This window comes from Gallus gallus, chromosome 18, assembly GCF_016699485.2.
Source record: "Gallus gallus isolate bGalGal1 chromosome 18, bGalGal1.mat.broiler.GRCg7b, whole genome shotgun sequence".
Classification (NCBI taxonomy): domain Eukaryota; kingdom Metazoa; phylum Chordata; class Aves; order Galliformes; family Phasianidae; genus Gallus; species Gallus gallus.
In genome coordinates this window covers 1,020,527-1,047,870 of record NC_052549.1, presented here as the reverse complement: position 1 = coordinate 1,047,870, position 27,344 = coordinate 1,020,527, and the positions used below count along the sequence as shown (strand labels likewise).

Genomic DNA, 27,344 nt, shown 5'->3' with positions numbered 1-27,344 from the left:
AAATTGTGGCAGTTTCCTTACCACCATATGGATTTCAGCTGCTAAGCTTTCCATTCCTGCACAACTTGGAAGTCAGTATGTCAAAAGTCAGAACAGCTCATCCTTATTCCATGGAAGGAATTCAAATGGTAGAGTGCACCTTACTCTTTGCAAAGAAAACTACAGATGTGCAGGCTCCAGAAGTTATTCCCAGAAAACTCATGTATCTCAGACCTCCATTATATAGAACAGACAGCATTCTAGTTGTGTCTTTTTCCTTACTGCCTTCCCATAACATGATAAACATTAGTTCTATCTACTGTCTACCTGTAGCAGCAGAGAATATGGACACATCACATTGCCTAAATTGCTCTACGAATTCCAAAAGTACATGAATAGTTTTCAATTATTTAATGCATCCCTTCCAAGTATATCTAATGTTCCCCTGCACTGAAAACTATCATGATAAGTCTAAAAGCTATCTAGACAATGAAACTTATTTGTACATGGGTAAACTAGATGCCTTCCGAAGTTATAATATATCATTACTGATGTATCAGAACATGACAAGTGCTCTTCTTCCTCCATGTAAATAGCATTTAAAACCTTAGTGAATTTTCCTCAAATGAATTATTCATTTTTTGCTGTTGTTTTTAAAATGAAAGGTATTCTAAGTTTAAGAAAAAAACGTCTTTGCTGATCTAAAATTGCATGCTATGGATTACAATTATGTTAATTTTGTTATTACTTTATCTTAGCAGAAGCATCTGGTGGAACAAATCTGCCTACACTACTCAGAATTTGTATTGCTTGCTGTAGGAAATAAAAATGTCTTGTCTACATCCACAGGTTAGACCTGTCTAGACTCTGAATCGCAGAGTTCTTCACATTTCTATGAAGTCTCTGTTTGGAGCTGGGAAGGCTGGAGGAGGTATATTTGTGATCTAAACCCCATACTTTAATTTGAAAATCATAGCCACTGTTCAAGGTCTTTACAGTAGCAGTAGAGTGCTGAGTTAATACTGTCAATAAACCTAAAAGACAAAGAAAGCAAAAAGCCAGTAATTGCTGCCGATGTAACCTGACTGAAACCTCTGCCAGACATATGTCTGAGGGAACTCTCACAGTCAGATATGGTGAACAGCAAGGCAATATTTTTGAAATCCAGATTCTAGTTGTAGCAAACTTGTGATAATTCAGAAGAAAGTATAAGATGTAAATAAATATATGGGTTAAACAATGTTTTGAAAGATAAGAAGAAAAATAGAGAATTGTATGTAGTTGCAGTGAGATAAAGATGACATTGCTGTCCAAAATTTTGCAAATAGATTATTCAAGACATTCCTACTCGTTATCTGCAAGATTATCTTGGAATAGAATCCCCCTCTTTGCTCTTCGTAATATTTATCCTTCTCATTACTGCTGAGTCGTGAGGCACACAAATCTTATATGTCAAACAGCAATTCAGGAGTCAGGAGAACAGAAGCCAACAATTCCAAGTCCTGCTCTACTTGCTGGACAGCACTTCCTCCTTTCAGACTCCTAGTCAAAATATTTATAGGAGATTTATTCATGTAGCAAGTAAGACTTCAAATATTTCTAAATATATCCATGATGAACATGAATGAGAATCATGTACTCAGTCAAGTTTGCCAAACAATGCTTTGCCAATTTTTTTTTTTTACCTAAGAAAGAGGAGGAGGGAGTTGCATGTGCTGACCAGAACCTATAAAAGCCCTGCTAGGACAAGCCTGTTCTGTCTTCACAGAAACCTTCAAGGTAGGAATATAGTTGGCTGGGTGCTGGCAGAATCCCTTTGCATTCCTGCTGCCTGCGGAAAGGATTTCCTCAAAAGGCTGCTTCTGTCAGCAGAGATTTTCTTTCTACATTCAAGTCACTTGCATGTTTTAACTCCCTGGTTTATCCTTGGCATTCTGTGCAACAGTAAGAACAAATCTGTCATTACTGTTTTTCAGCACTGACCAGCATCCAGCCTGCGAGCCACTTGGTACCACAAGAGGTAAGACACTGATTTACATATTCCATAGGAATAGACTGTGCAAGAAGAGTTTTATGCAGCTATGTGGGCACTTGCTACAACCCCTTAGATCAGTACAAATTAATGCAGTGCATTCCTACCAGGGTTTGCTGTCTAAAACAGCATTATTTTTTTCATAAAACATCCTATAACTGCTGGCAAATATTTAGTCTCTTATCAAACAGAACTATTAATAAGAAATTGCCTGTGATTAGAAATTCATGAAAGAGAAGATGCACTTCTCAGATTGCTCTGAATATTTTGTACTGAAAAGTTTCCTTATTTTGGTACTGCTTAATCTTAAAGGATCAGTTCAAAAGGAGAAGGCAGAAAAAGAAGAGAAGCTAGAGCTCCAATTTCTAACTCAGGAGACTGTCTTGCTAGGACCTAAATTTGCAGCAATTTTCCCCTGTAGGCTACTGAAAATATAATCGATGTAAAGAATAGAACATGAAAACTGGAAATAAGAGAAAAAAGTAAAAAATATCTAAATCAAAGACCTCTGACATAGCTGAGATCTAAATAAATTAAAAGTAAATGTAGGGGAGAAAAAGATTAGACAGGGAGGGAAAACTCAAGAATGGATAGGGCAGAACACTGTAAAGTGATGTGTAGTACAAAGGCATTTCCTCCTTCTCACAGCACTTTGGTGTGTTTATTCCCTTCAGCCCCCTGCTGCGCTGAACAGCATAAACAGCAGCCATGTCATCAGATGCTGAGATGGCCATATTTGGGGAGGCAGCCCCTTACCTCCGAAAGTCAGAAAAGGAGAGGATTGAGGCCCAGAACAAGCCTTTTGATGCCAAGACATCAGTCTTTGTGGTACATGCTAAAGAATCCTATGTGAAAAGTACAATCCAGAGTAAAGAATCGGGGAAGGTCACTGTCAAGACTGAAAGTGGAGAAGTGAGTAAAAGGCAATATTTACAATGTGAATTCAATTCCCACAGTGGTCTCTGAGCTGACATGCAGGGATTTGCCTTTTCTTTGGCAGACTCTAACCGTGAAGGAAGATCAAATCTTCTCCATGAACCCTCCCAAGTATGATAAAATTGAGGACATGGCCATGATGACCCACCTCCACGAACCCGCTGTGCTGTACAACCTCAAAGAGCGTTATGCAGCCTGGATGATCTACGTAAGTACCAGCAGCTCTCTTGCTTGGGCAGCGTAGCTGGGGAGGACTGCTGTGCCAGGCTGAGTGGAAGCCAGCATGCTGTGTCCCTTCTTCACAGACCTACTCGGGCCTCTTCTGTGTCACTGTCAACCCCTACAAGTGGCTGCCGGTGTACAACCCGGAGGTGGTGTTGGCCTACCGAGGCAAAAAGCGCCAGGAGGCCCCTCCACACATCTTCTCCATCTCTGACAACGCCTATCAGTTCATGCTGACTGGTGAGTGCCTGATCTCCTTCAAAGCAACCTGAACTGAAGAGCCTCATTGCTCTTACTGGACTATGTGACAAACCAGCACCAAACACCACACAGCTGTATGACAGCAAGTGGAAGAGGAATTCATGTTAAGACAAACTGTGCCAGATACACACATAGATTCAGCACTGTGTGCTATTTACCAATATTGTAGTTATATTGTATATATTATATTATATATATATATGTATATATTATATGTTATATTGCAATATTGTATTGTACCAAATCCTACACTTTCCTAGTGCAGATGTAAAGCTGGACTTGGAGTTTGTTACTATTTTGCAGTGATGGAAGAGAAAGCATTATTGTTCTAGACAGTTGTTTACTTTGAACACAGGTAGGCATTTGGTCTAGATTCCTTGACTCTAGAACTGTGTGAAGGGCAAGAGGACACGCAGTTTGTGTGAGGACCATGTGCCTCTGACAGCTGTATTCCTCCATTTGTGCTGCTACTGTGGAATACAGAAGCAAATCCATTTTTCTTCCCTGGGAATTAGTGCTTCTGGAGAAGCTCCAACTTACAGCTTTACTTTTAAGGTAGCTCAGTGCTACTCAGGACAATGGTTAAACTTTCCTTTTGCCTCTTTCACAGACCGCGAGAATCAGTCGATCCTGATCACGTAAGTATGGTCCCTGATCAGGTCCCTGCGGGGCTGCCCTGTGCCAGGGGACCTTCTCCCTGACCTCATGCTCTCTGCTTCTCTGTTTGGTTCGACAGCGGAGAATCCGGTGCAGGGAAGACTGTGAACACGAAACGTGTCATCCAGTACTTTGCAACAATTGCAGCTAGTGGAGATAAGAAGAAGGAGGAGCAGCCAGCGGGCAAAATGCAGGTGAGCTCCTAAGTGTAAGACCCTGCAGATGGCAGACTGTTCTTGAGCTGTAGCATAACAAGAAGATTTCTGTTCCAGGGGACACTTGAGGATCAAATCATCAGTGCCAACCCTCTGTTGGAGGCTTTTGGGAATGCCAAGACTGTGAGGAATGACAACTCCTCACGCTTTGTAAGTTGTTGCCTGGCTTAAGAAACAAATCTTTTCCTCATCAACGCAACAAATGAAATATTTTCAGACTCAGAGATGGGAAGGCGGATCTCGGTCACATTTTTTTTTTCTTCTTTCAGGGTAAATTCATCAGAATCCACTTTGGGGCCACAGGCAAACTGGCTTCTGCTGACATTGAAACATGTAAGAGACCCTCCAGGCCTGATCGGTCACGTTCTTTCTGACTGTCCTCGGTTTTTGTGCTAAGTTTCTCCTACCATCCTTGACAGATCTGCTGGAGAAGTCTAGGGTCACTTTCCAGCTCAAGGCTGAAAGAAGCTACCACATCTTTTATCAGATCATGTCCAACAAGAAGCCAGAGCTAATTGGTAGGAACTTCTGCAAACACAGCGCACTGGACAATCTTTTCATTCCTGTTCCATGCCAATTCTGTTTGGTCCATATGTGCTTTGTCCTTCTTCTCAGAGATGCTGCTGATCACCACCAACCCATACGACTATCACTATGTGAGTCAAGGCGAGATCACAGTGCCAAGCATTAATGACCAGGAGGAGCTGATGGCCACCGATGTAAGAAATGCACAGAAGTTTTCTTGGGTGGACTCTGACCTGGAAGCAAGCATGGTACTTATGTCTAAGTATTCCTCACTTCTTCCTTTGTTAGAGTGCCATTGACATCCTGGGCTTCACTCCTGATGAAAAAACAGCCATTTACAAGCTGACGGGGGCTGTCATGCACTATGGCAACCTGAAGTTCAAGCAGAAGCAGCGTGAAGAGCAGGCAGAGCCCGATGGCACAGAAGGTATTAGCACAATATATACTGAAACACTTGCTAATACAGGCAGTAATTCCTGTTCAGAGTCACCAACTCTGCCCACGGTTTTCCCCTGATGCTCCTACTGCAGCGTACAAGGGTGTCCTAAATAGAGGTCTTCCCTGGAAGAACACAACCCAGTGGGAGATGCAGACTGCTTTGAACTATGCCAATACAAGGGCCAGGGAATCCTGAACCACACTTCCATTGGCTGACATCGTACTAGTCAGGCAGAAGAAACACAAGGTTTGCTGCTCTTCTGACTGGCAGCTTTCTACATCTGGTACATAATCAAGAACCACGCCGCTCACTGACTTACGTTCATGTACCCAGGCAGCTACAATCATTTGTCATCAGTGGTAGTCACCTCCTGAGGTTGTTATTTCCACGTAAAAATAAGCCAGAATCCTGACGCTGCTCTGCCCTAAAGCCTGTGTTCTGAAGGCAACTCTCAGTGCCTGAAGTGAGAGCATTGAGCCGATTTAATTTACACAGGAGGTTAAAAAGGAACAGCATTTAATACTGCAGATGTGGCTCTTACATTTTCTGTTGAGTTTAAGCATGTTTCCAGGACTTCCATTTGAAAAACAGGCAGCTATCATACATCTACTGCGTTTCCTTTCCCTAGAATTGTTCAGGATTTTATTCCTTTACAAGTTTTTGGAAGTATTTCTAAAAACCAGAGTTATTTCCATGTATGTTAAATGTGTTATATTTGCTTTTTTCTCTTAGGACACTGAGATCTTAGTTTAATATTCCAGGACTACAATAGCAGCGAATCTGTACTTCTAATAATCATGAATCAATCTGCTGTCATTTCTTGTTACATTTTGTATTACTTATTCAGGCATTCTTGGACACATCATTTTGCATTCTGTGCCAGTGGCATGGGTCTGAATCTAAATTCCATGCTAGAAGTAGAAGCAGAAATTAAAATGCCAACATTTTGACCTGTTAGAAGATGCAATTTTAAAAATTAGTCTTCACTCAGATTTAGGTGTTATTTGTTCTTCAGTATTTTCCTCTCTTGAGTATCCTGTCTTTAGCCTTACTGTACCTGTAGTCACTGATAGAAATTGCACTGTATTTGCTTCTCTAAGTATCTCCGATTTCTTGCTATCATCCCAGACTTAGTTTTCCTTTTTCTTTTCTAAAGCATTTACTGTTGATTTTCTCTTACATAAATGTCTCTAAATTAATTATTCATTAAATAAAATTTAAAAAAAAAATCCATCATTGAAAAAAATTCTAACAGTATATGTGTTCCATAACTTCAGGGAATTGTTCTTACAATAAAATGTAAATATGCATTTTTCTAAATCAGAATTCATAACTTGACTGGAATTGTCATTCACTGCTTGTTTTAGAAGAACACTAATGTCTCCTAGTACTCCAGCAACATTTTTTTTTGTTGTTTGTTTGTTTGTTTTTGTCTTTAGTTGCTGACAAGGCTGCTTACCTGATGGGTCTCAACTCAGCAGACCTGCTCAAGGCCCTGTGCTACCCCCGAGTCAAAGTTGGGAATGAATTTGTGACCAAGGGTCAGACTGTGCAGCAGGTAACAAAAATCTGGTGTTTGACAACTGACACCTCTTTCAATAACAAGCTCTATGACCAGCATCTGGGCAGTGTTTGATAGCTGATACCCTAGACTTTCACTTTTGTTCTGCAGGATAATTGCAAATCTTATGGTTTTTTTTGTTGTTGTTGTTTTTGTTTTGTTTTGGTTTTTTTTAGGTGTACAACTCAGTTGGTGCCCTGGCAAAGGCTGTCTTTGAGAAGATGTTCTTGTGGATGGTTGTTCGCATCAACCAGCAGCTGGACACCAAGCAGCCCAGGCAGTACTTCATTGGTGTCCTGGACATCGCTGGCTTTGAGATCTTTGATGTAAGGGTGGTGTTTTAACACAGTTTTAAAAGTAACTCTATTGCGTGTTGAAGGATTTAAGAAGAAAATGTCTTTTTTTTTTTTAAGGGTTTTTATTCTTTGCATAGAATTTAGATTGCGTCTAAAGCATCAAAGCTCCTACAAGAATTCATTGAGAATAGATTTGTGTTGCACATATGCCTATTGACATTCATAAATGTATGGTTTTTACTGTTTATGAACAGCAATTAACATTTTGTACCGAATGCATAGGCACAAGCTCCATAGAGACATTCTGTGCTTAGATGGTTTGTGACATGCTTTTAAATCAGTAGCTGTAAATCCTTTAACTGAACTGGGCCAGTCTAGGAGATATCAAAACTGACAAGTTTAAAGGAGTTCATAAACATATGAATAAAGTTTAGCTTGGCAGCAGAGACATCCTGGCAAGTACCAAACTCCTGACTGAGTAAGGAAGGATCCACTTGCAGATCCTTCTGTAATTTGTTAAAAAAAGAAACAGCACTGTTCTTTATCCTTACTTTTTCATATTTATATTAATAATAAACTCTATCTGTATTTTGCAGTTCAACAGTCTGGAACAGCTGTGCATCAACTTCACGAATGAGAAACTGCAACAGTTCTTCAACCACCACATGTTTGTGCTGGAACAGGAGGAGTACAAGAAGGAAGGCATTGAGTGGGAGTTCATTGACTTTGGGATGGACTTGGCTGCCTGCATTGAGCTCATTGAAAAGGTATCTTCTAATTCACAATGTCTAATACAGAAGAATAATAAAATCATAGAATTATAGGATTATAGAAAGATAGAATATCTTGAGTCAGAAGGAACCCTAAAGTCCAGTCAGTTTCAAACCCCTGCCATGGGTAGGGTTATCTTCTACTAGATCAGACTGTCCAGGGTCTCATCCAGCCTGGCCTTGAACATATTCTTGTATGGGGCATCTACAGCTTCCCTGGACAGTCAGCCACCACCCTCTGAGTAAAAAATTTCTTTCTAGCATCTAATCTTATTTTAGTTAAAACAGTTCCCCTTTGTCCTATTACTATCAGACCACATAAAAAGTCACTTTCCATTTTATTTATAAGCTCCCTTTAAATATTGAGAGGCTGCAGTAATGTGTCCTCAGAGCCTTCTCTTCTCCAGGCCAGCTCCCTGAACAAACACTGCTCCCTCAGCCTTTCTACACAAGAGAGATGCTACAGCCCTCTGAGCATCTTCATGTTCCTGCCCTGGACAGGCACCAGCAGGGTACACACCAACAGGCCACCTCCTTGTACTAAAGCCCCAGGCCTAGATGAAGTACTCCAGATGGGGCTTCACAAGGGCAAAGTAGGGGGACAAACACCTCCCTTTACCTGCTGGCAACCCTTCTTTTGATGCAACGTAGGATATAATTTCACAACTTGCTCTGTTGAGTAGAAGTATTTTACTTTAAAAGCCATGGGAGTTTTAATATCATCCCATTCAGGAAGCTGCTTCTCTATCTATGATTCTTGTTCCCTTTTCATTTCTTTCTCTTTCCCTTTGCTTCTCCCAGCCCATGGGCATCTTCTCCATCCTGGAAGAGGAGTGCATGTTCCCCAAGGCAACTGACACCTCTTTCAAGAACAAGCTCTATGACCAGCATCTGGGCAAGTCCAACAACTTCCAGAAGCCTAAACCTGGCAAAGGCAAGGCTGAGGCCCACTTCTCCCTGGTGCACTATGCTGGCACAGTGGACTACAACATCTCTGGCTGGCTTGACAAGAACAAGGACCCCCTGAATGAAACTGTTGTGGGGCTGTACCAAAAATCATCCCTGAAGACACTGGCCTTACTGTTTGCTTCTGCTGGCGGAGAGGCAGGTCAGTCCTTTGAAATTCTTATTTTCTTATTTAGTGACTCTTTGATAACAGTGAATATCAGTAGAATGTTCTTCAGAAACTGCATTTTGTGCAGGGTCTTCCATGACTGGAGTTTATTAATAAAGGAAAACCAATGAATCTGTCTCAGACATCCACTCAGCCATGATAATCCTGAAGATTCCAGTTCATCAATACTCCTGGTCTCTTAGTCTGAATGTTTTCTCTACTTCCTGTATTATCTTAGTTTCCTTTCTTAGTTTGATCATTACATATGACCAAGATTCTTGCAGTCTCACAGAGAAAAATTCTACAACTCAAAGCTGTAATATCTTTTTATTTGGCTATTCTACAGAGAGTGGTGGTGGTGGCAAGAAGGGAGGCAAGAAGAAGGGTTCTTCTTTCCAGACTGTATCAGCTCTTTTCAGGGTAAGTACAGAAGTAATTGTCTCTTGATCTTTCTCATTTTACTGAACCTGTTAACATTTTTCTTTGTATCAAAAACATATTTTAAGTTATTCATGAAAGGGCTAACTTCAAGTCAGATGAGGCCAGGGGAAAGATAGATACTGATTTAGTCTCTCCTTGAATGTTTGAAAAAGTAGCCTAGGTCAGGCTACAGTTTCATTTAATTATATGCATGTGGGTTAGTAGGACTAAGCTCTCTTCTGTCCTGGAAGGACAATGGTGGATATGGATGTCTGTCTGAAGGAGTGTCTAGTCTGGATCTGCACATGCATTTGCAAATGAATATACACATGAAGTCAAAGCAATAGGGAAATGCCAACACCAGCTATCACCCCTCCACAGTGTAAGGCAGATGGAAACACTCTTATTTGAACGCTAGATATGATCTGGCATCCCGTACAGTTTTTCATACTCAACAGCTTTGCCATTACTCCAAACCAGGACTTCAAGACTAAAAACTATTAAAAACCTCAAATTGGTATGGTACTACATGGGAATATCAAGTCCATTATTCCTTTACAACAGCTCCAATATCTCACAGAACTGCAGAGTTAACATTTGTTAATGAAAAACATTTGTTCTTGCTTCCACAGGAGAACCTGAACAAGCTGATGACCAACCTACGGAGCACTCACCCCCATTTTGTGCGCTGTATCATCCCTAATGAAACAAAAACTCCCGGTAAGAACCTGAAGTAGAGAGAAATCTTAGTGTGACGCAGCCATTATGCTCTATGCTTTATAATGAAATATCAAATAACTGTCTCATTTGCTTAGGTGCCATGGAGCATGAACTGGTGCTGCACCAGCTGCGTTGTAATGGTGTGCTAGAAGGAATCAGAATTTGCAGAAAGGGATTCCCCAGCAGAATCCTCTATGCAGACTTCAAACAGAGGTCAGACTCTTGCTTGCTCTCCATTGAGTCTTTACTGCCTAAGTGCCCTTTTTAACTACTTTAAGATTGATGGTTATTTTGAATTCCAAAACTACCTAGTTAAATCTGAAACAAAAGAAAACTGCTGGAATGTATAACCAAAACCAACATTTATGTCTAGCATAGGAAAAAATGTTGAGAAATTAAGGGCTTGTCAGATGTCCTCATTGATTTTTATTAATAAAAAAATCAAGCTCTGCCAAAGTGTCTGACTATGGAAGTATACTAGAGCTACACAAGCCTGTGCTCATTAAAAAAAATGAAGATTGATACCTGGATACAAAAAATTCTTATGCAAAAATTACACACTGAGAATGCTTTAGACATTGTATCATCTGCTAGTTTCAGGGAAAGATGATTTCTTACCACACACACAGTAGCAATGTTCCTGTGTAGCAAATTTAAGAACAACAGCATAATTTAAGATATGAAGACAACAGAATGCAATAGTTAGAGATCAGCATTCTATTTACACCTATACCTTAAATCTTTTATTTTCTTGTTAGATTTGGACTTAATTATTAATGCTATCCATAAAAAGGGATGGAATGCCACAGGCTAGTTCTGCAGCAAAGAATACCATTAATTTCAATAAAGCAGCATAACCTTATGACTTGAGATTACAGTAACTCTTATCTTCTTTCATTCCTCAGATACAAGGTGCTTAATGCCAGTGCCATCCCTGAGGGACAGTTCATTGACAGCAAGAAAGCTTCTGAGAAGCTACTTGGGTCAATCGATGTGGACCACACCCAGTACAAATTTGGTCACACCAAGGTACAAATACTGCTTGACTGAAGTGCTATGTATCTGTACTTTGCAGTACCAGAAAATTATTCACTACAACATTCCCTTTCTTCAGGTGTTCTTCAAAGCTGGGCTGCTGGGACTTCTGGAGGAGATGAGGGATGAGAAGCTAGCACAGCTCATCACTCGCACACAGGCCAGGTGCAGGGGCTTCCTGATGAGAGTGGAGTACCGCAGAATGGTGGAGAGGAGGTAGGTGTTCCCCATCTTCACTTAAGGTCACTGTATTTGAGTAGAAGTGTTACCGCTCATCACACTCAAAAATATTCAGTGTATGTTTTAATTATGCTTCAGAGAATCCATCTTCTGCATCCAGTACAATATTCGTTCATTCATGAATGTCAAGCACTGGCCCTGGATGAAGCTGTTCTTTAAGATCAAGCCGTTGCTGAAGAGCGCAGAGTCTGAGAAGGAAATGGCCAACATGAAAGGGGAGTTTGAGAAGACCAAGGAAGAACTTGCAAAGTCTGAGGCAAAGAGGAAAGAGTTGGAGGAGAAAATGGTGTCCCTGCTGCAGGAGAAAAATGACTTGCAGCTCCAAGTGCAGGCTGTGAGTATTATTAATATATTTATTCCTGGGCAAAACAAGCAAAGTTTAAGTTATCTTTCACAGTACAGAATCCTCCAACTGCACACAAAACTGCCTTAAAAGTATTCTAACCTGCATCACTAGAGGTAAAATTCATTGTCACCATTATAATGTGGAGTTCCAGCTTAGGAAGAATTTTGTAAGTCTCACAGCCTGTAGGTATGTTACTCCCTGTAAGTTCACATTACATGTTCCAGATGTAGTCAGTAGTGAATTAGTAAATACAGATAATGGAGAGAGATTATAGTTGACTGCAAACTGTCTTTAATCAGTTGTCAAAATAAAAGAGCCTTGTGACATTTCTTAAGATACATGGCATCTCACCTGTACTCCTGCAGCTACTACTACTTACTACTCCAGAAAGACACAAATACCCTCTACATCCAAATACAACTGTATTTCAGTGTATACAATGTTCTTTTGCACATCAAAAGTTTTGGCAACATTTGTCAATTTTTTTGAGCATTAAAGAGTCTACTTCAGAGCTTCAGAATACAGTCAGATTTAAGTGGTTGCCCACAATTGCATCTAGATTATATATTGCTTTGTTCAAATTCAAATTCACTTATGCTAACAAAACTCTTCACAAAGATAAAAGAAAAAGATCTCTGTACAATTATACCTCTTATAAACTTTCAAGCAAAGGAAACAAAGCCTGCAGTAAAATATATATATATATATATATATTTCTAAATCATATAAATAAATACAGCAAGAGAAGACTTGAGGATAAAATAGAACTAAACAAACAAACAAACAAAATCTCAGTAAAAAAAAAAAACAACACAAAAAATATTTCTATCAAGATTAAAAAAAAAAGAAAGAAATTTCATGTCTTCATATTCAAAATGAAAGACTCCTTTCCTATTCCAAGACTGTTAAAATTTGGAAGTAGAAAAAATGACTATCTTTCCCCCCAGGAAGCAGATGCCTTAGCTGATGCTGAGGAAAGGTGTGACCAGCTCATCAAAACCAAAATCCAGCTGGAAGCCAAAATTAAGGAGGTGACAGAACGGGCTGAGGATGAGGAGGAAATTAATGCTGAACTGACGGCCAAGAAGAGGAAACTGGAGGATGAATGTTCAGAGCTGAAGAAAGACATAGATGACCTGGAGTTAACACTGGCCAAAGTTGAGAAGGAAAAGCATGCCACTGAAAACAAGGTATGAGGCAGAAGATGTCACTCACACTCCAATAAAGAACATTGTGCTTTTGGAAACACAGAATGTCTTGAGTTGGAAAAGACTCAAGAGAGTTGTAAGTCCAAATGTTACAGGAGTCTTGAATCTACTTGCTTTAATTATACTTGCTCCCTTCTTATCAAAGGTGAAAAACCTCACAGAGGAGATGGCAGCCTTGGACGAGAACATTGCCAAGCTGACAAAAGAGAAGAAAGCCCTCCAAGAGGCCCATCAGCAGACACTGGATGACCTGCAGGCTGAAGAGGACAAAGTCAATACGCTGACCAAAGCTAAAACCAAGCTGGAGCAGCAAGTAGACGATGTAAGAACAAAAGCATACGGCTATTATGGGACAGTTGTGGAGATAAACATGGCTGGCAGCGCACTAATGATCTCCTTTGGTTTAGCTGGAAGGGTCCCTGGAGCAAGAGAAGAAGCTGCGCATGGACCTCGAGAGAGCTAAGAGGAAACTTGAAGGAGACCTGAAGTTGGCCCATGATAGCATAATGGACTTGGAAAATGATAAACAGCAGCTGGATGAGAAACTGAAGAAGTAAGTGTGGTTGTGGGACATCTGAGTGCTGGACGGGTACACTTAGATGTTTTGTTCAGGCACTAACACCATGTATCTTGTGCAAAAGGAAAGACTTTGAAATCAGCCAGATCCAGAGCAAAATTGAGGATGAGCAAGCCCTGGGCATGCAGTTACAGAAGAAGATCAAGGAGCTGCAGGCAAGTGTCTGGTCCTTCCCTTCTGCCCTTCAGAAAACATCAGTTTGAGGAGGGCATGAGTATGAAGGGTGCTCGATGTTCCCCAGGCCCGTACTGAGGAACTGGAGGAGGAAATCGAGGCAGAGCGAACCTCTCGGGCAAAAGCAGAGAAGCACCGAGCTGACCTCTCCAGGGAGCTGGAGGAGATCAGTGAGCGCCTGGAGGAAGCAGGAGGGGCTACAGCAGCTCAGATTGATATGAACAAGAAGCGTGAGGCAGAATTTCAGAAGATGCGCCGTGACCTTGAAGAGGCCACGCTGCAGCACGAAGCCACGGCTGCTGCCCTGCGGAAGAAGCATGCGGACAGCACAGCGGAGCTTGGGGAGCAGATCGACAACCTGCAACGAGTCAAGCAGAAGCTGGAGAAGGAGAAGAGTGAGCTGAAGATGGAGATTGATGACTTGGCCAGCAACATGGAGTCTGTCTCCAAAGCGAAGGTACAGCATTACCTTATAGGCTCATTGCCTCATAGGAATTCTGGGAATTCACCCCTTTATGGGGAGTATGAATTTCTAATTCTCTTTCTGTATGTTGACACATAGGCAAGTCTGGAGAAGACATGCCGAGCATTGGAAGATCAGCTGAGTGAGATTAAGACAAAAGAAGAGGAGCATCAACGGATGATCAATGATGTTAATGCTCAAAGAGCTCGTCTGCAGACAGAATCAGGTGAGACTTTCACATTTCTGATATGTCACAGAACAGTGTCAGAGAGTTGAGTCTGTTCCATTTAAAGTAGAGGAGACAAAGAGAGGATCACAGAGAGCAATTTAATCTTCAAGATGGGATTACACCACATGACCTCTGAAAGTTTTTTCCAACCTTAATCATCCTGTGTTTCTGTGATTAACTTAGTGTATAATTTACCTTTCTGGCCATGAGGCCTATCCAACAGAATTGTCTCTCCTATAAGGAGAAATTTATGAATTAATATTATAAGTTTTTGAAAGCTCTGCCAAATATATTGTCTTAAAGTCCAGCCCTAATTGTCCACAACACTGTCATCAGTGACAATTAAAGGCCTGTGTATCTGCGAACTTTCCCAGGTGAATATTCACGCCAGGTGGAGGAGAAAGATGCTCTGATTTCTCAGCTGTCTAGAGGCAAGCAGGCATTCACCCAACAGATTGAGGAACTCAAGAGGCACTTAGAGGAGGAGATAAAGGTGAGGAGGTTTTCCAAAATTTTGTTTTATCCAGTGCGTCCCCCTTACCAAAAGGTGCTGCAGACATATTAAATTACAGAAACATTGTGTTGAGAGGGAGAAAAAAAGATAGTTAATTCAGAGCTAGTACGTTATCTTCCTGATATCTGCCACTTATCCTTAGTGATGTTGCAAATTCCCAGCTATTCCTTCTTCATTCTGTATATTGCCATTATTTTCATGGAAGAATTATCCAGAGTCCAATAACTTTCCATCAGGACACTTTCCAATAAATTTCTATTCTACGTCATCTTACAACTTCTCTCCACAGGCCAAGAATGCCCTAGCCCATGGTTTGCAGTCTGCTCGCCATGACTGTGATTTGCTCCGGGAACAATATGAGGAGGAGCAGGAAGCCAAGGGTGAGCTGCAGCGTGCCCTGTCCAAGGCCAACAGCGAAGTGGCCCAGTGGAGAACCAAATATGAGACGGATGCTATTCAGCGCACAGAGGAGCTGGAGGAGGCCAAGTATGTGGAGAAAGTGGGGAAGGCTGGCAGAAACTAATAACAGGAATTGAGGAGAGCACCATAATTTACTGGCTGTAACATACTGGCTACACATCACAGCTTACCATGAACCTGGGAATTTGCTTTCTCACTGGGAATTGTGCTTTATTCTTCCCAGGAAGAAGCTGGCACAGCGCCTGCAGGATGCCGAGGAACACGTCGAAGCCGTGAACTCCAAATGTGCTTCCCTGGAAAAGACAAAGCAGAGGCTGCAGAATGAGGTGGAGGACCTGATGATTGACGTGGAGCGAGCAAATTCTGCCTGCGCAGCTCTGGACAAGAAGCAGAAGAACTTTGACAAGGTATTCTGGGCTCCAGCCCTGTGTTTCCTGAGCAGAACGTGATTGCCACATCCATACTCATGCTCTGTTGCTCCTCAGATCCTATCAGAGTGGAAGCAGAAGTACGAGGAAACGCAAGCTGAGCTGGAGGCCTCCCAGAAGGAGTCTCGCTCCCTCAGCACAGAGCTGTTTAAGATGAAGAATGCCTATGAGGAATCCCTGGACCACCTGGAAACACTGAAGCGTGAGAACAAGAACTTGCAGCGTAAGTCCACGGTCCTCTGCTCATAGCAGGGCTTTTTCTCAACTGTGTGTGTCCACCTCTGCACGTCTGTTTGCCAGAAGACATCTTTGCCTTAATGTGTCACGGCAACTCTTTTTTTTTTTTTTTTTTTTTTTTGTCTGGTGTATTACAACATTATTTTCCTTACACAGAGGAGATTTCTGACCTCACGGAGCAGATTGCAGAGGGAGGAAAGGCTATTCATGAGCTGGAGAAAGTCAAGAAGCAGATTGAGCAGGAGAAATCTGAACTTCAAGCCTCCCTAGAGGAAGCAGAAGTAAATCTTCATTTCTTAATTTTAGTATAAAAAATACATTGAGCATCATTATACCCTTTTGACACACAGGTAGCCTTTGTTTTCCTTTGCTGATTAGACATGATGCTGTATTAAATTCTTCAGCAGAACAGCTCTTGTAAACTTACTGATATTGTCAATTGTATAATTAATTGACAGGCCTCCCTGGAACATGAAGAAGGGAAGATCCTGCGCCTTCAACTGGAGCTCAACCAGGTCAAGTCTGAGATTGACAGGAAGATAGCAGAGAAAGATGAGGAAATTGACCAGCTGAAGAGAAACCATCTCAGAATTGTGGAGTCCATGCAGAGCACTCTGGATGCTGAGGTCAGGAGCAGGAATGAGGCTCTGAGGCTGAAGAAGAAGATGGAGGGAGACCTGAATGAAATGGAGATCCAGCTCAACCATGCCAACCGCATGGCTGCAGAGGCACAAAGGAACCTGAGAAACACACAAGGAGTGCTCAAGGTATATCAAAACTAAAGACATACTCATTGATTTCTCAAAAAATAAAAATGTTTCTGTGATTCAACTCTATAAGTTCTACCCTGATGTGAAAACAGCAAAACAGGAAAAATATGCCTCACAATGTCTCATCTCTCACACCAGGATACCCAGATACACTTGGACGATGCTCTCAGGTCACAGGAAGACCTGAAGGAGCAGGTGGCCATGGTGGAGCGCAGAGCAAACCTGTTGCAGGCTGAAACTGAAGAGCTACGGGCAGCGCTGGAGCAGACAGAGCGCTCGAGGAAAGTGGCTGAGCAGGAGCTTCTGGATGCAAGTGAACGTGTGCAGCTCCTCCATACCCAGGTCAGTCTATAAATGTAATAGATAACCATACTTCTGCTACATACAAAGAAAATAACTAAGGAGTGCTTGAACATAAATAGCATTTAGTAAACTATGTGTTGTAACATGTACAGTACAAGAAAGAAATAGTAAAAGTGAGTTTTCATCTACAGATACAGCAAGAGTTTCATTAGGCTACAGTAGAAATATTTGGAAAGTAATCTTTTAGCAAAGTCATTGTAAGTATTCTGTAGATCAGGCTAATTTGCTTTAGGCAACGAGACTGAAAATGATAAGAGAAGATTATATGGGTTTTCATGGCAAGTATAAATTCCTTCCGTGTTGACTCACAAACTGTAAATTTTATGGAGTACATTCTAAACTACTGAAGCATATCACAGCCATGGAAAAAAAAAGCTATGCCAGCGACACCATTAGAACAGAATTCCATGAGACCTGATGGCACAACTCACATTTAAAAGCAATATTTTTCAGTGTTCTTGATTTGATATTACAAGGTATGATGATCTTCAGCAGAACACAAAAGAGAATCAGCACCAGGATGAAACTGGAAATGTTTCCCAAATTCAGAGTCAAATGTGAGAAACAGTTCTTAGAGAACTCACATAATTATGAAACCCATTTTCATTTTTTTATGAGTATATCCCATGGCTCTTCAGCAGTCTTCTACTACAACTATTTATGGGATATTCTTCATATAAACATTAAGAGAACTCTATATAAAAGCGGGTATTTTTTTTACTAAATATGGTATATTAAATCTGCTGGAGAAAACACCGTATGCTTTTTCTTCGACAGAACACCAGCTTGATCAACACCAAGAAGAAGCTAGAATCAGACATTTCCCAAATTCAGAGTGAAATGGAGGATACCATCCAGGAAGCCCGCAATGCTGAAGAGAAGGCCAAGAAGGCCATCACTGATGTGAGTTGGGGCACTCCTTCACTGCTGACAGTGGATGCATTCTCCCCCAGAATATCTCCAGTCACAAAGTGATTCTTTCTTCTCCAGGCAGCCATGATGGCAGAAGAGCTGAAGAAGGAGCAGGACACCAGTGCCCACCTGGAGAGGATGAAGAAGAACCTGGATCAGACGGTGAAGGACCTGCAGCACCGCCTGGATGAGGCAGAGCAGCTGGCCCTGAAGGGAGGCAAGAAGCAAATCCAGAAGCTGGAGGCCAGGGTGCGTAGGACTGGTATTTGTGCAAGCGTGTGCAATCCCAGGTCAGAGATAGCAGGGAAGCTCCAAATATGGGTTTCTCATTGCAGGTGCGGGAGCTGGAAGGGGAGGTTGATGCTGAGCAGAAGCGCAGCGCTGAAGCCGTGAAGGGTGTGCGCAAGTACGAGAGGAGGGTGAAGGAGCTGACCTACCAGGTAAGGCAGAAAAAGCTTTTTCTTACACATCCATCTCTCACGAAGTCAGAGTATTGTCATACTGACACTGTGATTTCTTTGATACTGTGATTTCTTCCCACTGTTCTCTTTCACTGACATTGTTAACATGTCTATTTCTTTTGTCCTACTGGACAGCAGTGCTCTCTGAGGAGTGTTACTACCTTTGTTTCAGCTAGAGGAAATGTAAGGGGGGAGGATAGGAAGTGTTACTATTATTTACCTTTTTCTGTAGTCTGAAGAAGACCGGAAGAATGTTCTCAGGCTCCAGGACCTGGTGGACAAGCTGCAGATGAAGGTGAAATCCTACAAGAGGCAGGCTGAGGAGGCTGTAAGTGTCATTCTGAAATGGGCCAAAATCTCTTCTGGTTTGTTTTGGTGCTTTTTTTCTGTGCAGCTTGTGTTATTTTGACTTTTTAAATGCTTTTGCAAGACTAGGCAGTGAAAAATATAAGATTGAGAACTGTTGCTTTGGGGACGGACTACACTGCCTCATCTCTAGTGTTGCTCTAAGTGTCAGTTTCCCGCTCTATCTCTCAATTTCTGTCCTCCCCTGTCTATTAGGAGCTGCTGTCAAACCATCTCCTGTCATGGACTCTGTTGGGACTGTGCTATGTGTAAAATGGTCTTGGCCTTTCCAATACCCTGATGTTCTTTTCTCTTCTGGAAAACATATTGCACTTAACAGCTTCTTTCCTTGTCATTTTTTGGAAGTTGGCCCTGCATGTCCAGTATTTGGATTTTTCTCTGAGCTGTTATTAATACTGAACTGTTTCTAAAAAAATTAAATATTTTGGAATAGATCCACTCATTAGGCACTCTGACACCATTAGCATGCTGTTGTTTTCATTACTCCCTTTCCCCACACAGGAGGAGCTGTCCAATGTCAACCTTTCCAAATTCCGCAAGATCCAGCACGAGCTGGAGGAAGCCGAGGAGCGGGCTGACATTGCAGAGTCACAGGTCAACAAGCTCCGAGTGAAGAGTCGTGAGTTTCATAAGAAGATAGAAGAGGAGGAATAAAGCTCACAAGGCTAAAGTGTGACCTGAGGCATGCATAAAATGTGAACCTCTGTGTTGCTTTTTTATGTCATTGTCATCTATGTCTAGGTAATAAAGAGAGTAGAGACCTTTGCATATGATTAGCATGTTGTACTTATTTTGGGGGGGTAATCTTTACTTTTACAGTGCATATATACTTCTTATGTTTACATTTAAAGCTATAGTAAACAAGAATATATTTAATTTACATTTTTAAAAATTCATTGGGAATAATGATGACTAGCACAAATCAATTGCCATTTCAAAAATGGGGACAGTGGCAAGAATCCACAGTTTAAAAACCATGGAGGAAAAAACAGTCTAATTGAAAATCAAGAAATATGATATTTTTTTCTAAGGAATTAGTATTACATTAGAAAAGTCAGCTATACAGAGGCTGAGTTTGAACACGGGTAGGTATTTTTATATCATAGAAAAAGAAAAATAATTTTGCAGGCCTCATATTCTTTCAGAAAGTTCTTTGTGAAACAAAAGGAGGCTGTAGTCTGCAGCTAATTTTGCTAAATAGCAGTACTAGGAGCAAATATCGGAGTGCAAGATAGTCATCTCATGTTAAGTGATGATAACTGATACAGTTAACTTAAAAGAAAGGATGTGCAGAACGTACTCCAACTTCGGTTTAAGGTTTTTACACAGTAAGGAAATTTTTTAACATTAAAACTCAGGCATAAACAAAAGCTTAGAAGAGGCTTAGCAGCTATCAACAGTGGATGGAAATCTTTCTCATCTGTTGATGTACGTACGTAGAATATGCCTTCTATAGTAATCAAGCATCATTTCATAATGAATTACATGTTCTGAGTGAGATTCACCTGCTTCGTTGCAATGCAGGACAGATACCTATTGGAGTGTTCATTTCATCTCACTGATTCACTTCACTATTTCTTGAATGCATGTTTGCTACAGAAAAACCTGCAGAAGGAGTCTCTGTGGAAAACAAGTATAATCTTCTGGTTTAACTACAGGCATGTCCAACCTGTGGCCCACACCCATGTGCAGCCTGGCCCAGCATGTCCTGTGGCCACCCTCTGCCCTGCACTATAAAGGCAGCAGCTCTTCCCACCAAGTGACCCAGCCTGGCTCCAGATGCACCCTTATCACTAACAACAACCAAACATCACCATTTTTTTTGTATATTTGCAACTCCATTTTCAGTTGACGTAAATACATTGCCTGCAAATTTTCAAATTGAATGTATAGGGTTTCAGTCAGATGTTCAACTAAAAAATCTGATCATGTCTCTTTACCAGACTGTTATAAGAGCTATTTTACCAGAGAAATATACCCCTCAATTCACAATCATGCCATATTCATGCCATCACTTTTTGGCAGTACGTACACTTGTGAACAACTGTTTTAAGGGATGAAGTATAGGAAGAGTAAAATTTCATCAGAAATCACTTTGATACCTCACTAAGAATTGCAACCACTGCTATTGAACCAGGGTGATACATTAGTTTCACAAAAACAAATTCAAATACCTTACGTTTTTGTTACTATTTATATAAATAAATTTTGTTACTTATAAGCATTAAATATTTTATATATTTTATATGCAGCTGAAAACAATTCCTCTTCACTCAGTGTGTCCCAGGCAAGCCAAAATGCTGGACACCCATGGCTTACTATATTCTCTGCATTCTGACCTTCACAGAAAGTTGTCTGTTCGTGTTGTCCTTAGACAGCAAGAGGTATGGAGGAGTATCTGTCACCATTGGAAGAGACCAGGAGAAGGAAAGATTAGAGGGAGTCCCTGCAAAAAGATGCCCTGCAGAAGTGAAAGGAAGACTGCCTAGGTCTTCCCTGACAGGCCAAGTGCAGCCTGACATGATTTTTTCATGTGGCAGCACTGGGAGGAAGTGCACTTTTGGGCACAAAATACAGCTTTCCTCACTTGGAAGTAGAGGAGAGAGATCACTCATACACCTATTCTAATCTTTACCATCTTGGAACATATTCTGGGAGGTCCCTATCATCAGGAACACTACAAGACATATCTCTCAACAAGGCAACATCGACAATCTTGTGTCACCTCTTGGCTGAGAGACTGCACCAATCATTTTCAGGTCCTCACAGACTTGAAAGCTGGTGGTGAGAGCAGCTAATTATGGCGAAGAAAACAGGAAGTATATGATAATGGAGAAGTAAGCTTGAAGGTCTGTCAAAACTGGCACATTTCTGCATTGCTACAGAAATTTTCACAAGTGGCAAAAATCTGTTTTCCTACCTAAAAGCATCTGTCTACTCCTCTTCCCTACTTGCAGGCTCTCTTGCTCCATGACCTGTTCTCAACATGGGCCAAGTCCCACCCAACATCACACATAGTTCAAAGGGATTCCAGTCAAAATTCAAAAAATGTCACACAAAGGCCTAAAAAGAATAATCCCTTCTTTAAGCTACCACATCACAGTAATGTTCTAGACATTAGACAGAAGCTGGATGGTCAGCCTAAAGGGAAAATGGAGCAAGAACTACTTTGGTACATGGTACATATTTCATGTGTAATAGTGTATTTTTACCATCAAAACTGATCATGAGTGGAGAACTGGCTTGTGCTGTTGAATTGTCACTGTGATCCATCATCCAGAAATCATAAAGTAAATCAGACAAACATGGAGATACATTCTAGCAGTGATCACTGCTGGCAGTGATCTGTATCTGTCAGAGGATTAAAACACCAAAGGGGATTCCTGAGTGCACACAAGCTCCCTGAATTGTCTTTACAAGCTAAACAGTCACTTTAAAGACATCTTTGCCTAAGTCTCCTAAAACCTGCTGTCACAAACCAATGTCGGTGTTCTCAAATAGCCTGGGTTATTTGGAATGTAGGGTCCAGCAGAGTATGGAGGCTGCAGTTTGGGGACAGCAGAGCCAGGCTGGATAAAGGAGCAGTGTTTGCCCCAGTCTCTAGATCAAGAGCCCTTTCAACACAAGGAAGATTCAGTAAGCAAATAAGAAACAGGGTGTTTCTTCCCAAGCATCTCATTTGTTTTTCACATTGTATTGCAGTGTATTTCAAAATCTTATTTAGAGGAGGGTGGAATGCCCTAGGTTGGGCATTTGATATAGAAATCTCAGTACATTTTATATACTTACAGTTTGAGTTAAGCCCTCCCCTACCTTTCTTTATGTCCTTACTTTCTCCCCTTACTTTCAGGGAGCATCTATCATATAGCCATCCAAGAATGGGCTTGGGAAACTGTGGGTTTGGTGCCAGTGTACAGATCCATAGCAAAGGTATAGCTGTCACCTCATAGAATACAAATGACATTACAGTGACTACTGCTGTTAATCATTCACATCTAGATAAACATGCCAGCTAGGCAAACTCTTCTCTTCAGATGCAATGCTATTGTCATATCATACAAGTCCACTACTATCTTCCTGTCTACACAACCAATTCCAGGGCAAGAAAATCTCCAGTCTGGGCAGCTTCTTAAAAGCTTTAGCTCTCTTCCCTGTATGACTGAGGCAAAGCTTTAGCACTGGATAGAAGGAGTCTGTGTTCCTTTCCACAAACTGTGAGTAAGGCCAGCATTGTGGGCAAGTGTGCTATGCTGTAAGAAGTGTTAAGCCTCCAGCCATCCTCAAGATATAAGGCAGTGAGAAGGTGGTGATGTATTCCTCACCCCCAGAGCATGTGGTGGAGGCTACTGCACTATACCAAGATCCTCTGTGAACAAAATGAGCCAATTCTGCCCATGAGCCCACTTCATGCCTCAAGACTAGTGGCTCTGTGTGTCCTACTCCAACCTTCCAGCTGCCTTACTTCATCTCCCTTCTTTCCCCTTCCTCTGTTCACAAGCTAATTTTTTTTCTTCATCATTGTCATTCTCAACACACTGGACTTTTCCATTTTCCTAAGAACAAGTTATTAGCCCCAAACATAGTATTTGTGTTGTGCTGATCTAAACATTCAGCACCATTCAGTCTAGTAAGTAAATTAGATGGTTTGGAAATGCACACAGTGTACCTAAGGGCTCTGTCTAATTAGAAGTGAAGTTGTTTTTCTCTTCATGGACTCCTTTTACTGGTCAAGAAATTTGTTTTTGCAAAGCCACAGAGAGTGTGTGATTGACTTGGTTGGTATTTTTGGCACACGTGACAAGCTTTAGCAGCTATCTCAATCTTGCTGTTTATTTAAAGTAAGTGCTAAACATCTCTGGCTATCCCTCCAGAATTGTCAATCCCTAGCTGACCTTCATGTGTCCTTTTTCGGATATCTCTTCCAATCCACCAGCCAACTCTCAATCGCCGTAAAAAACACCAGCTTCAAACAATAATGGTTTTTAATAAAATATGTAAATAACATTTTGGCAGCAGAAGACAGCTAGAGGTAAGAAGGGACATGGATCAGTTCATTTTAGAAATCATTGTTAAGCATCCCTGGTGCTTCTAGTGCACTTTGAACCCCTTGAGTTATTGTGGTGCCTTTAACACAAGCAGCACCTGTTTTTCCTGTGATGCTTGTAATGCTGAACACATCGTAAGTAGCAATGTGAAGAAGTGTCGCCCGCAGCAGGATTTCTAAGTGTGCTTACACATGCTCTGTTATTCCAAGGGTTCTACCGCAAGCCCACACCAAACGATCACGGTTTTTGGTACCAGCTGCTTATCAGAGAGGATGGCAAGAGATAAGCAAGGTGCTTCTGGTAATACACTTGCTCTTTTGGCCTCCCACCACGGGAGAGATCACTTGCTGCTGCTGTTTGCCTATGGCCTGCTCCCCCCACCGCTGGGTGTGTGAGGAGCACAGTAGTACTGCCTGCCCGCCCCTTGGGGTGAGGGCGACTCTCAACCGGCCCTGCGAGTGTGTAGGGACATGGGCCAACAAATGTCAGCTAAAAGCTGCTTTTAAACACTTTTTTAGTGGTTTAGTCAGCTGTGTGGGAATTTCAACACTTCCCTTTCTCTTTTCACTATTCTCCCAGCCCTGGTCATGCTGTGCTCTGCCCCCAGCGCCTCATGCCCAGAGCCTGCCCTGAGCTCCAGTCAGCAGCTGGTCTTGCACAGCCTGCCGCAGGCCCCTGGAAGCCGGTCCCCACTCACAGCCTGGCCCTATTCCCTGAACCACACGAGGGCGATTGAACTGCTGTTCAGAACATAGGAGCTTGAGCTCTATCAGTGAGCTCAGTCAGTAGAGCAGGTCCAGAGGAGGGCCACGAAGATGATCAGAAGGCTGGAAGGCCTGCCCTGAAGGGAAAGGCTGAGGGAGTTGGGCCTCTTCAGCCTGGAGAAGAGAAGGCTGTGAGGGATCTTATTGCTCTTCCAGGGGGCCTACAGGAAAGCTGGGGAGATAGTTTTTTAAGGGCATATTGTGACAGGACAAGGCAAAATGGCTTTAAGCTGGAAGAGTGTAGATTTGGACTAGCTATTAGGAAGAAATTCTTTACTGTAAAGATGATGAGACTGATGAGACACTGGAACAGGTTGCCCAGAGAGGCAGTGGATGCCCCTCCCTGGAAGCATTCAAGGCCAGGCTGGATGGGGCTATGAGCAACCTGGTTTAGAGGGAGGCGTCCCTGCCTATAGCAGGGGGTTGGAACGAGGTGATCTTAAAGGTCCCTTCCAACCCAAACCATTCTATGATTCTGTGATAATGGGATCTCAGATAACTAGCTTGCAGGAGGATGTCATGCATGTCTGCAAATAATTTGTTATGGAATTAAAGGTTGATGGAGGTGGAGAACATGAGCTAATGTGGGATGCTTGTATACACTGGAAGAGCTGTACTCATGCAGATGGTAGGGAGAAAGCAACACGGGATTTGCTAGGGAAGGAGAAAAACACCAGAATGCCCATTGTGAAAAGCTGTGAAAACTTGTGGCTACCTCTCTTCTGCTTGCTTGAAATGAAACTAATCATAGAATCCTAGAATGGCTTGGGTTGGAAGGGACTTCAAGGATCATTACATTCCAACCCTGCTTCCACAGGCAGGGTTGCTAACCAGTAATGTTAATTTAAAACAAAAGATTTCCTGACACTTCGGAAGGGGGAAAGTATAAATGCATATTTGTGATGTGACACAATTAGGTTTTTTTATTATTATTATTTTCTTTTACCACCAAAGGAAACAAATTCTATACGAAATTTAATCCCCCAGACACACACACACACACACACACACACTTTTTCTTGACCTCCATCTTTTGTTTGCTTATGCTTTTGCCAAGATTTTTCATCTCAGAAAGTCACAGTGTCAGTTTTTCTTTCATGACTGCAGAGTTTCTCCAAGTTAAGAAAACTGCTCTCAAAAGCACAAAAAGGAAAAAACAAAAGCAAGAATAAATTCAGAGAGATAACCAGTAATCACATGGAAACAAAAGTAAAGGGAAAGAAAGAGAAAAACAGTCTAAGCAAAATTATAGTTTGTGAATATTTTCAATGTAACATTGAAAAGTCCATTGAAAAATTATCCCTTATATGTCCTTCAGTCTTCCAAAAGTTATGTACAGTTATTTTTTCTGTTTGAAAACATCTTGCACATAAAGGCTATTACCTGTCAGTATTATACATATGACTGAGAAAATCATGTGTGCTAAAACATACACAGTTCTTTTGTTTTTAGCCAATTTTAATCCAGATTGGAAGTGCAAGTACCAGTGAAATGAGGCAACACACAATCAATAAGATATCTGAAATTCTCAGCAGATACCATTTCTCAAGCAGCGTAATTGCATTAAAGACATGAAAGTAACGCTGTTTTTGTTTTTTAACTCAGCTAAAGATATACCTATTAGAGTCAAACCATAGGATTCAATATCATTCTTTAGTATGTTTTTACTCCAAGTGTGAATTTGACCTTTGCCAATTTCCTCCCCAGCCGCAGGATTACAGGACCATCACAGTGAGAGTCAGCTGAGAGAAGAGGAGGAAGGAATTTCCTTGCTTTCTTATCCAGACCTCTGAGTAGGTGATGCTAAGAGGGAGTGAGACACAACAGGTGCTGCCAAGTAGGGCGGCAGTATGCTAAGGGATCAGGAGAAGCTGCTGAGTTTTGTTTTAGTTCAGATTTCCTTGTTTGTAGAAGGAACTATATGGAAAAAAAATCAAGGTACATTGCATGAGTGTGAAAGTGTTTCTCCATGAAGTAAAGGGTTGCACTGCCCCCCTTACCTTTCATTTCCTTGCCACATTGCAGAACACATGTAATATCCTTCGTAATCTCAGCTGCAGACAACTTCAGTGATCAGCACAGTAAAGAGACTCTTTTTGCATGTTAGCATGGGGACTGGATCTTTCTAACGCTTACTACTTCTCTTCCAAGCTAGCATATGATGTGACAATTCCTCTTTCAGAGAAGCTAAATTTATTCATCTTTCCCTCCACCTAGCACATTTACACTACAGAAACAGTGTAAACCATTCTGTTATGTTGAGACAGCACATTTTCCTCCTGCTTCCAGTAGGATACATGTATTAAGTTCAGTGAGCAGCTCAATAGCTCCATTTATATGATCCTTGAATCATTCAGCCCAGAAACAAGAGTTAAATTTCTGTGCCTTTCTTCTGAGCTCTTTCACTGTTATTTCAGTCTCAAAGGCTTCTGTCTTCAACTCTAGATTTGTTTAACTTGTTTTGTTTTTCTTGGTCCTTGAACCCGTGGTGACCAATGTTATCCCCTTGGACTCACACTCCTATTTACATTCTTTTCCTTAATCTCATAGCCTTCTTTCCTTGTCACTACCTCAAAGACTTATTCTTTCCTCCTTCTCTTGCTTTAGCTTCAGCCTATTTTCTATTTGGTTGTATATTGAACCCC

General features: G+C 41.5%; 1 protein-coding gene across 1 annotated transcript; it reads left to right on the top strand.

The window, feature by feature from the left end:
• The first annotated feature begins 1,737 nt into the window (after positions 1 to 1,737).
• MYH1F (myosin, heavy chain 1F, skeletal muscle (similar to human myosin, heavy chain 1, skeletal muscle, adult)) lies at positions 1,738 to 19,663 on the top strand. The gene is made up of 40 exons (NM_001319015.2): positions 1,738 to 1,758; positions 1,956 to 1,999; positions 2,686 to 2,923; positions 3,012 to 3,155; positions 3,253 to 3,409; positions 4,041 to 4,068; positions 4,167 to 4,281; positions 4,360 to 4,452; positions 4,572 to 4,635; positions 4,722 to 4,820; positions 4,918 to 5,021; positions 5,116 to 5,254; positions 6,706 to 6,824; positions 7,004 to 7,153; positions 7,720 to 7,890; positions 8,695 to 9,001; positions 9,354 to 9,427; positions 10,060 to 10,147; positions 10,243 to 10,360; positions 11,053 to 11,176; positions 11,262 to 11,398; positions 11,501 to 11,756; positions 12,716 to 12,958; positions 13,122 to 13,298; positions 13,384 to 13,529; positions 13,618 to 13,708; positions 13,795 to 14,184; positions 14,290 to 14,416; positions 14,794 to 14,912; positions 15,223 to 15,419; positions 15,577 to 15,760; positions 15,839 to 16,004; positions 16,175 to 16,299; positions 16,477 to 16,785; positions 16,927 to 17,130; positions 17,929 to 18,054; positions 18,142 to 18,312; positions 18,399 to 18,503; positions 18,757 to 18,852; positions 19,392 to 19,663. Exons 3-40 carry the CDS (start codon positions 2,720 to 2,722, stop codon positions 19,542 to 19,544), a joined length of 5,820 nt encoding a protein of 1,939 aa, NP_001305944.2. The 5' UTR covers positions 1,738 to 1,758; positions 1,956 to 1,999; positions 2,686 to 2,719; the 3' UTR covers positions 19,545 to 19,663.
• The last annotated feature ends 7,681 nt before the right edge of the window (positions 19,664 to 27,344 follow it).

Bases quoted from the DNA above. Each gene is read 5' to 3' on its own strand.
- MYH1F (NM_001319015.2), top strand. From the start codon at position 2,720: ATGTCATCAGATGCTGAGATGGCCATATTTGGGGAGGCAGCCCCTTAC. The intron at 5,022-5,115 runs GTAAGAAATGCA...TTCCTTTGTTAG, and splicing joins AGGAGCTGATGGCCACCGAT to AGTGCCATTGACATCCTGGG. The intron at 17,131-17,928 runs GTCAGTCTATAA...TTTCTTCGACAG, and splicing joins TGCAGCTCCTCCATACCCAG to AACACCAGCTTGATCAACAC.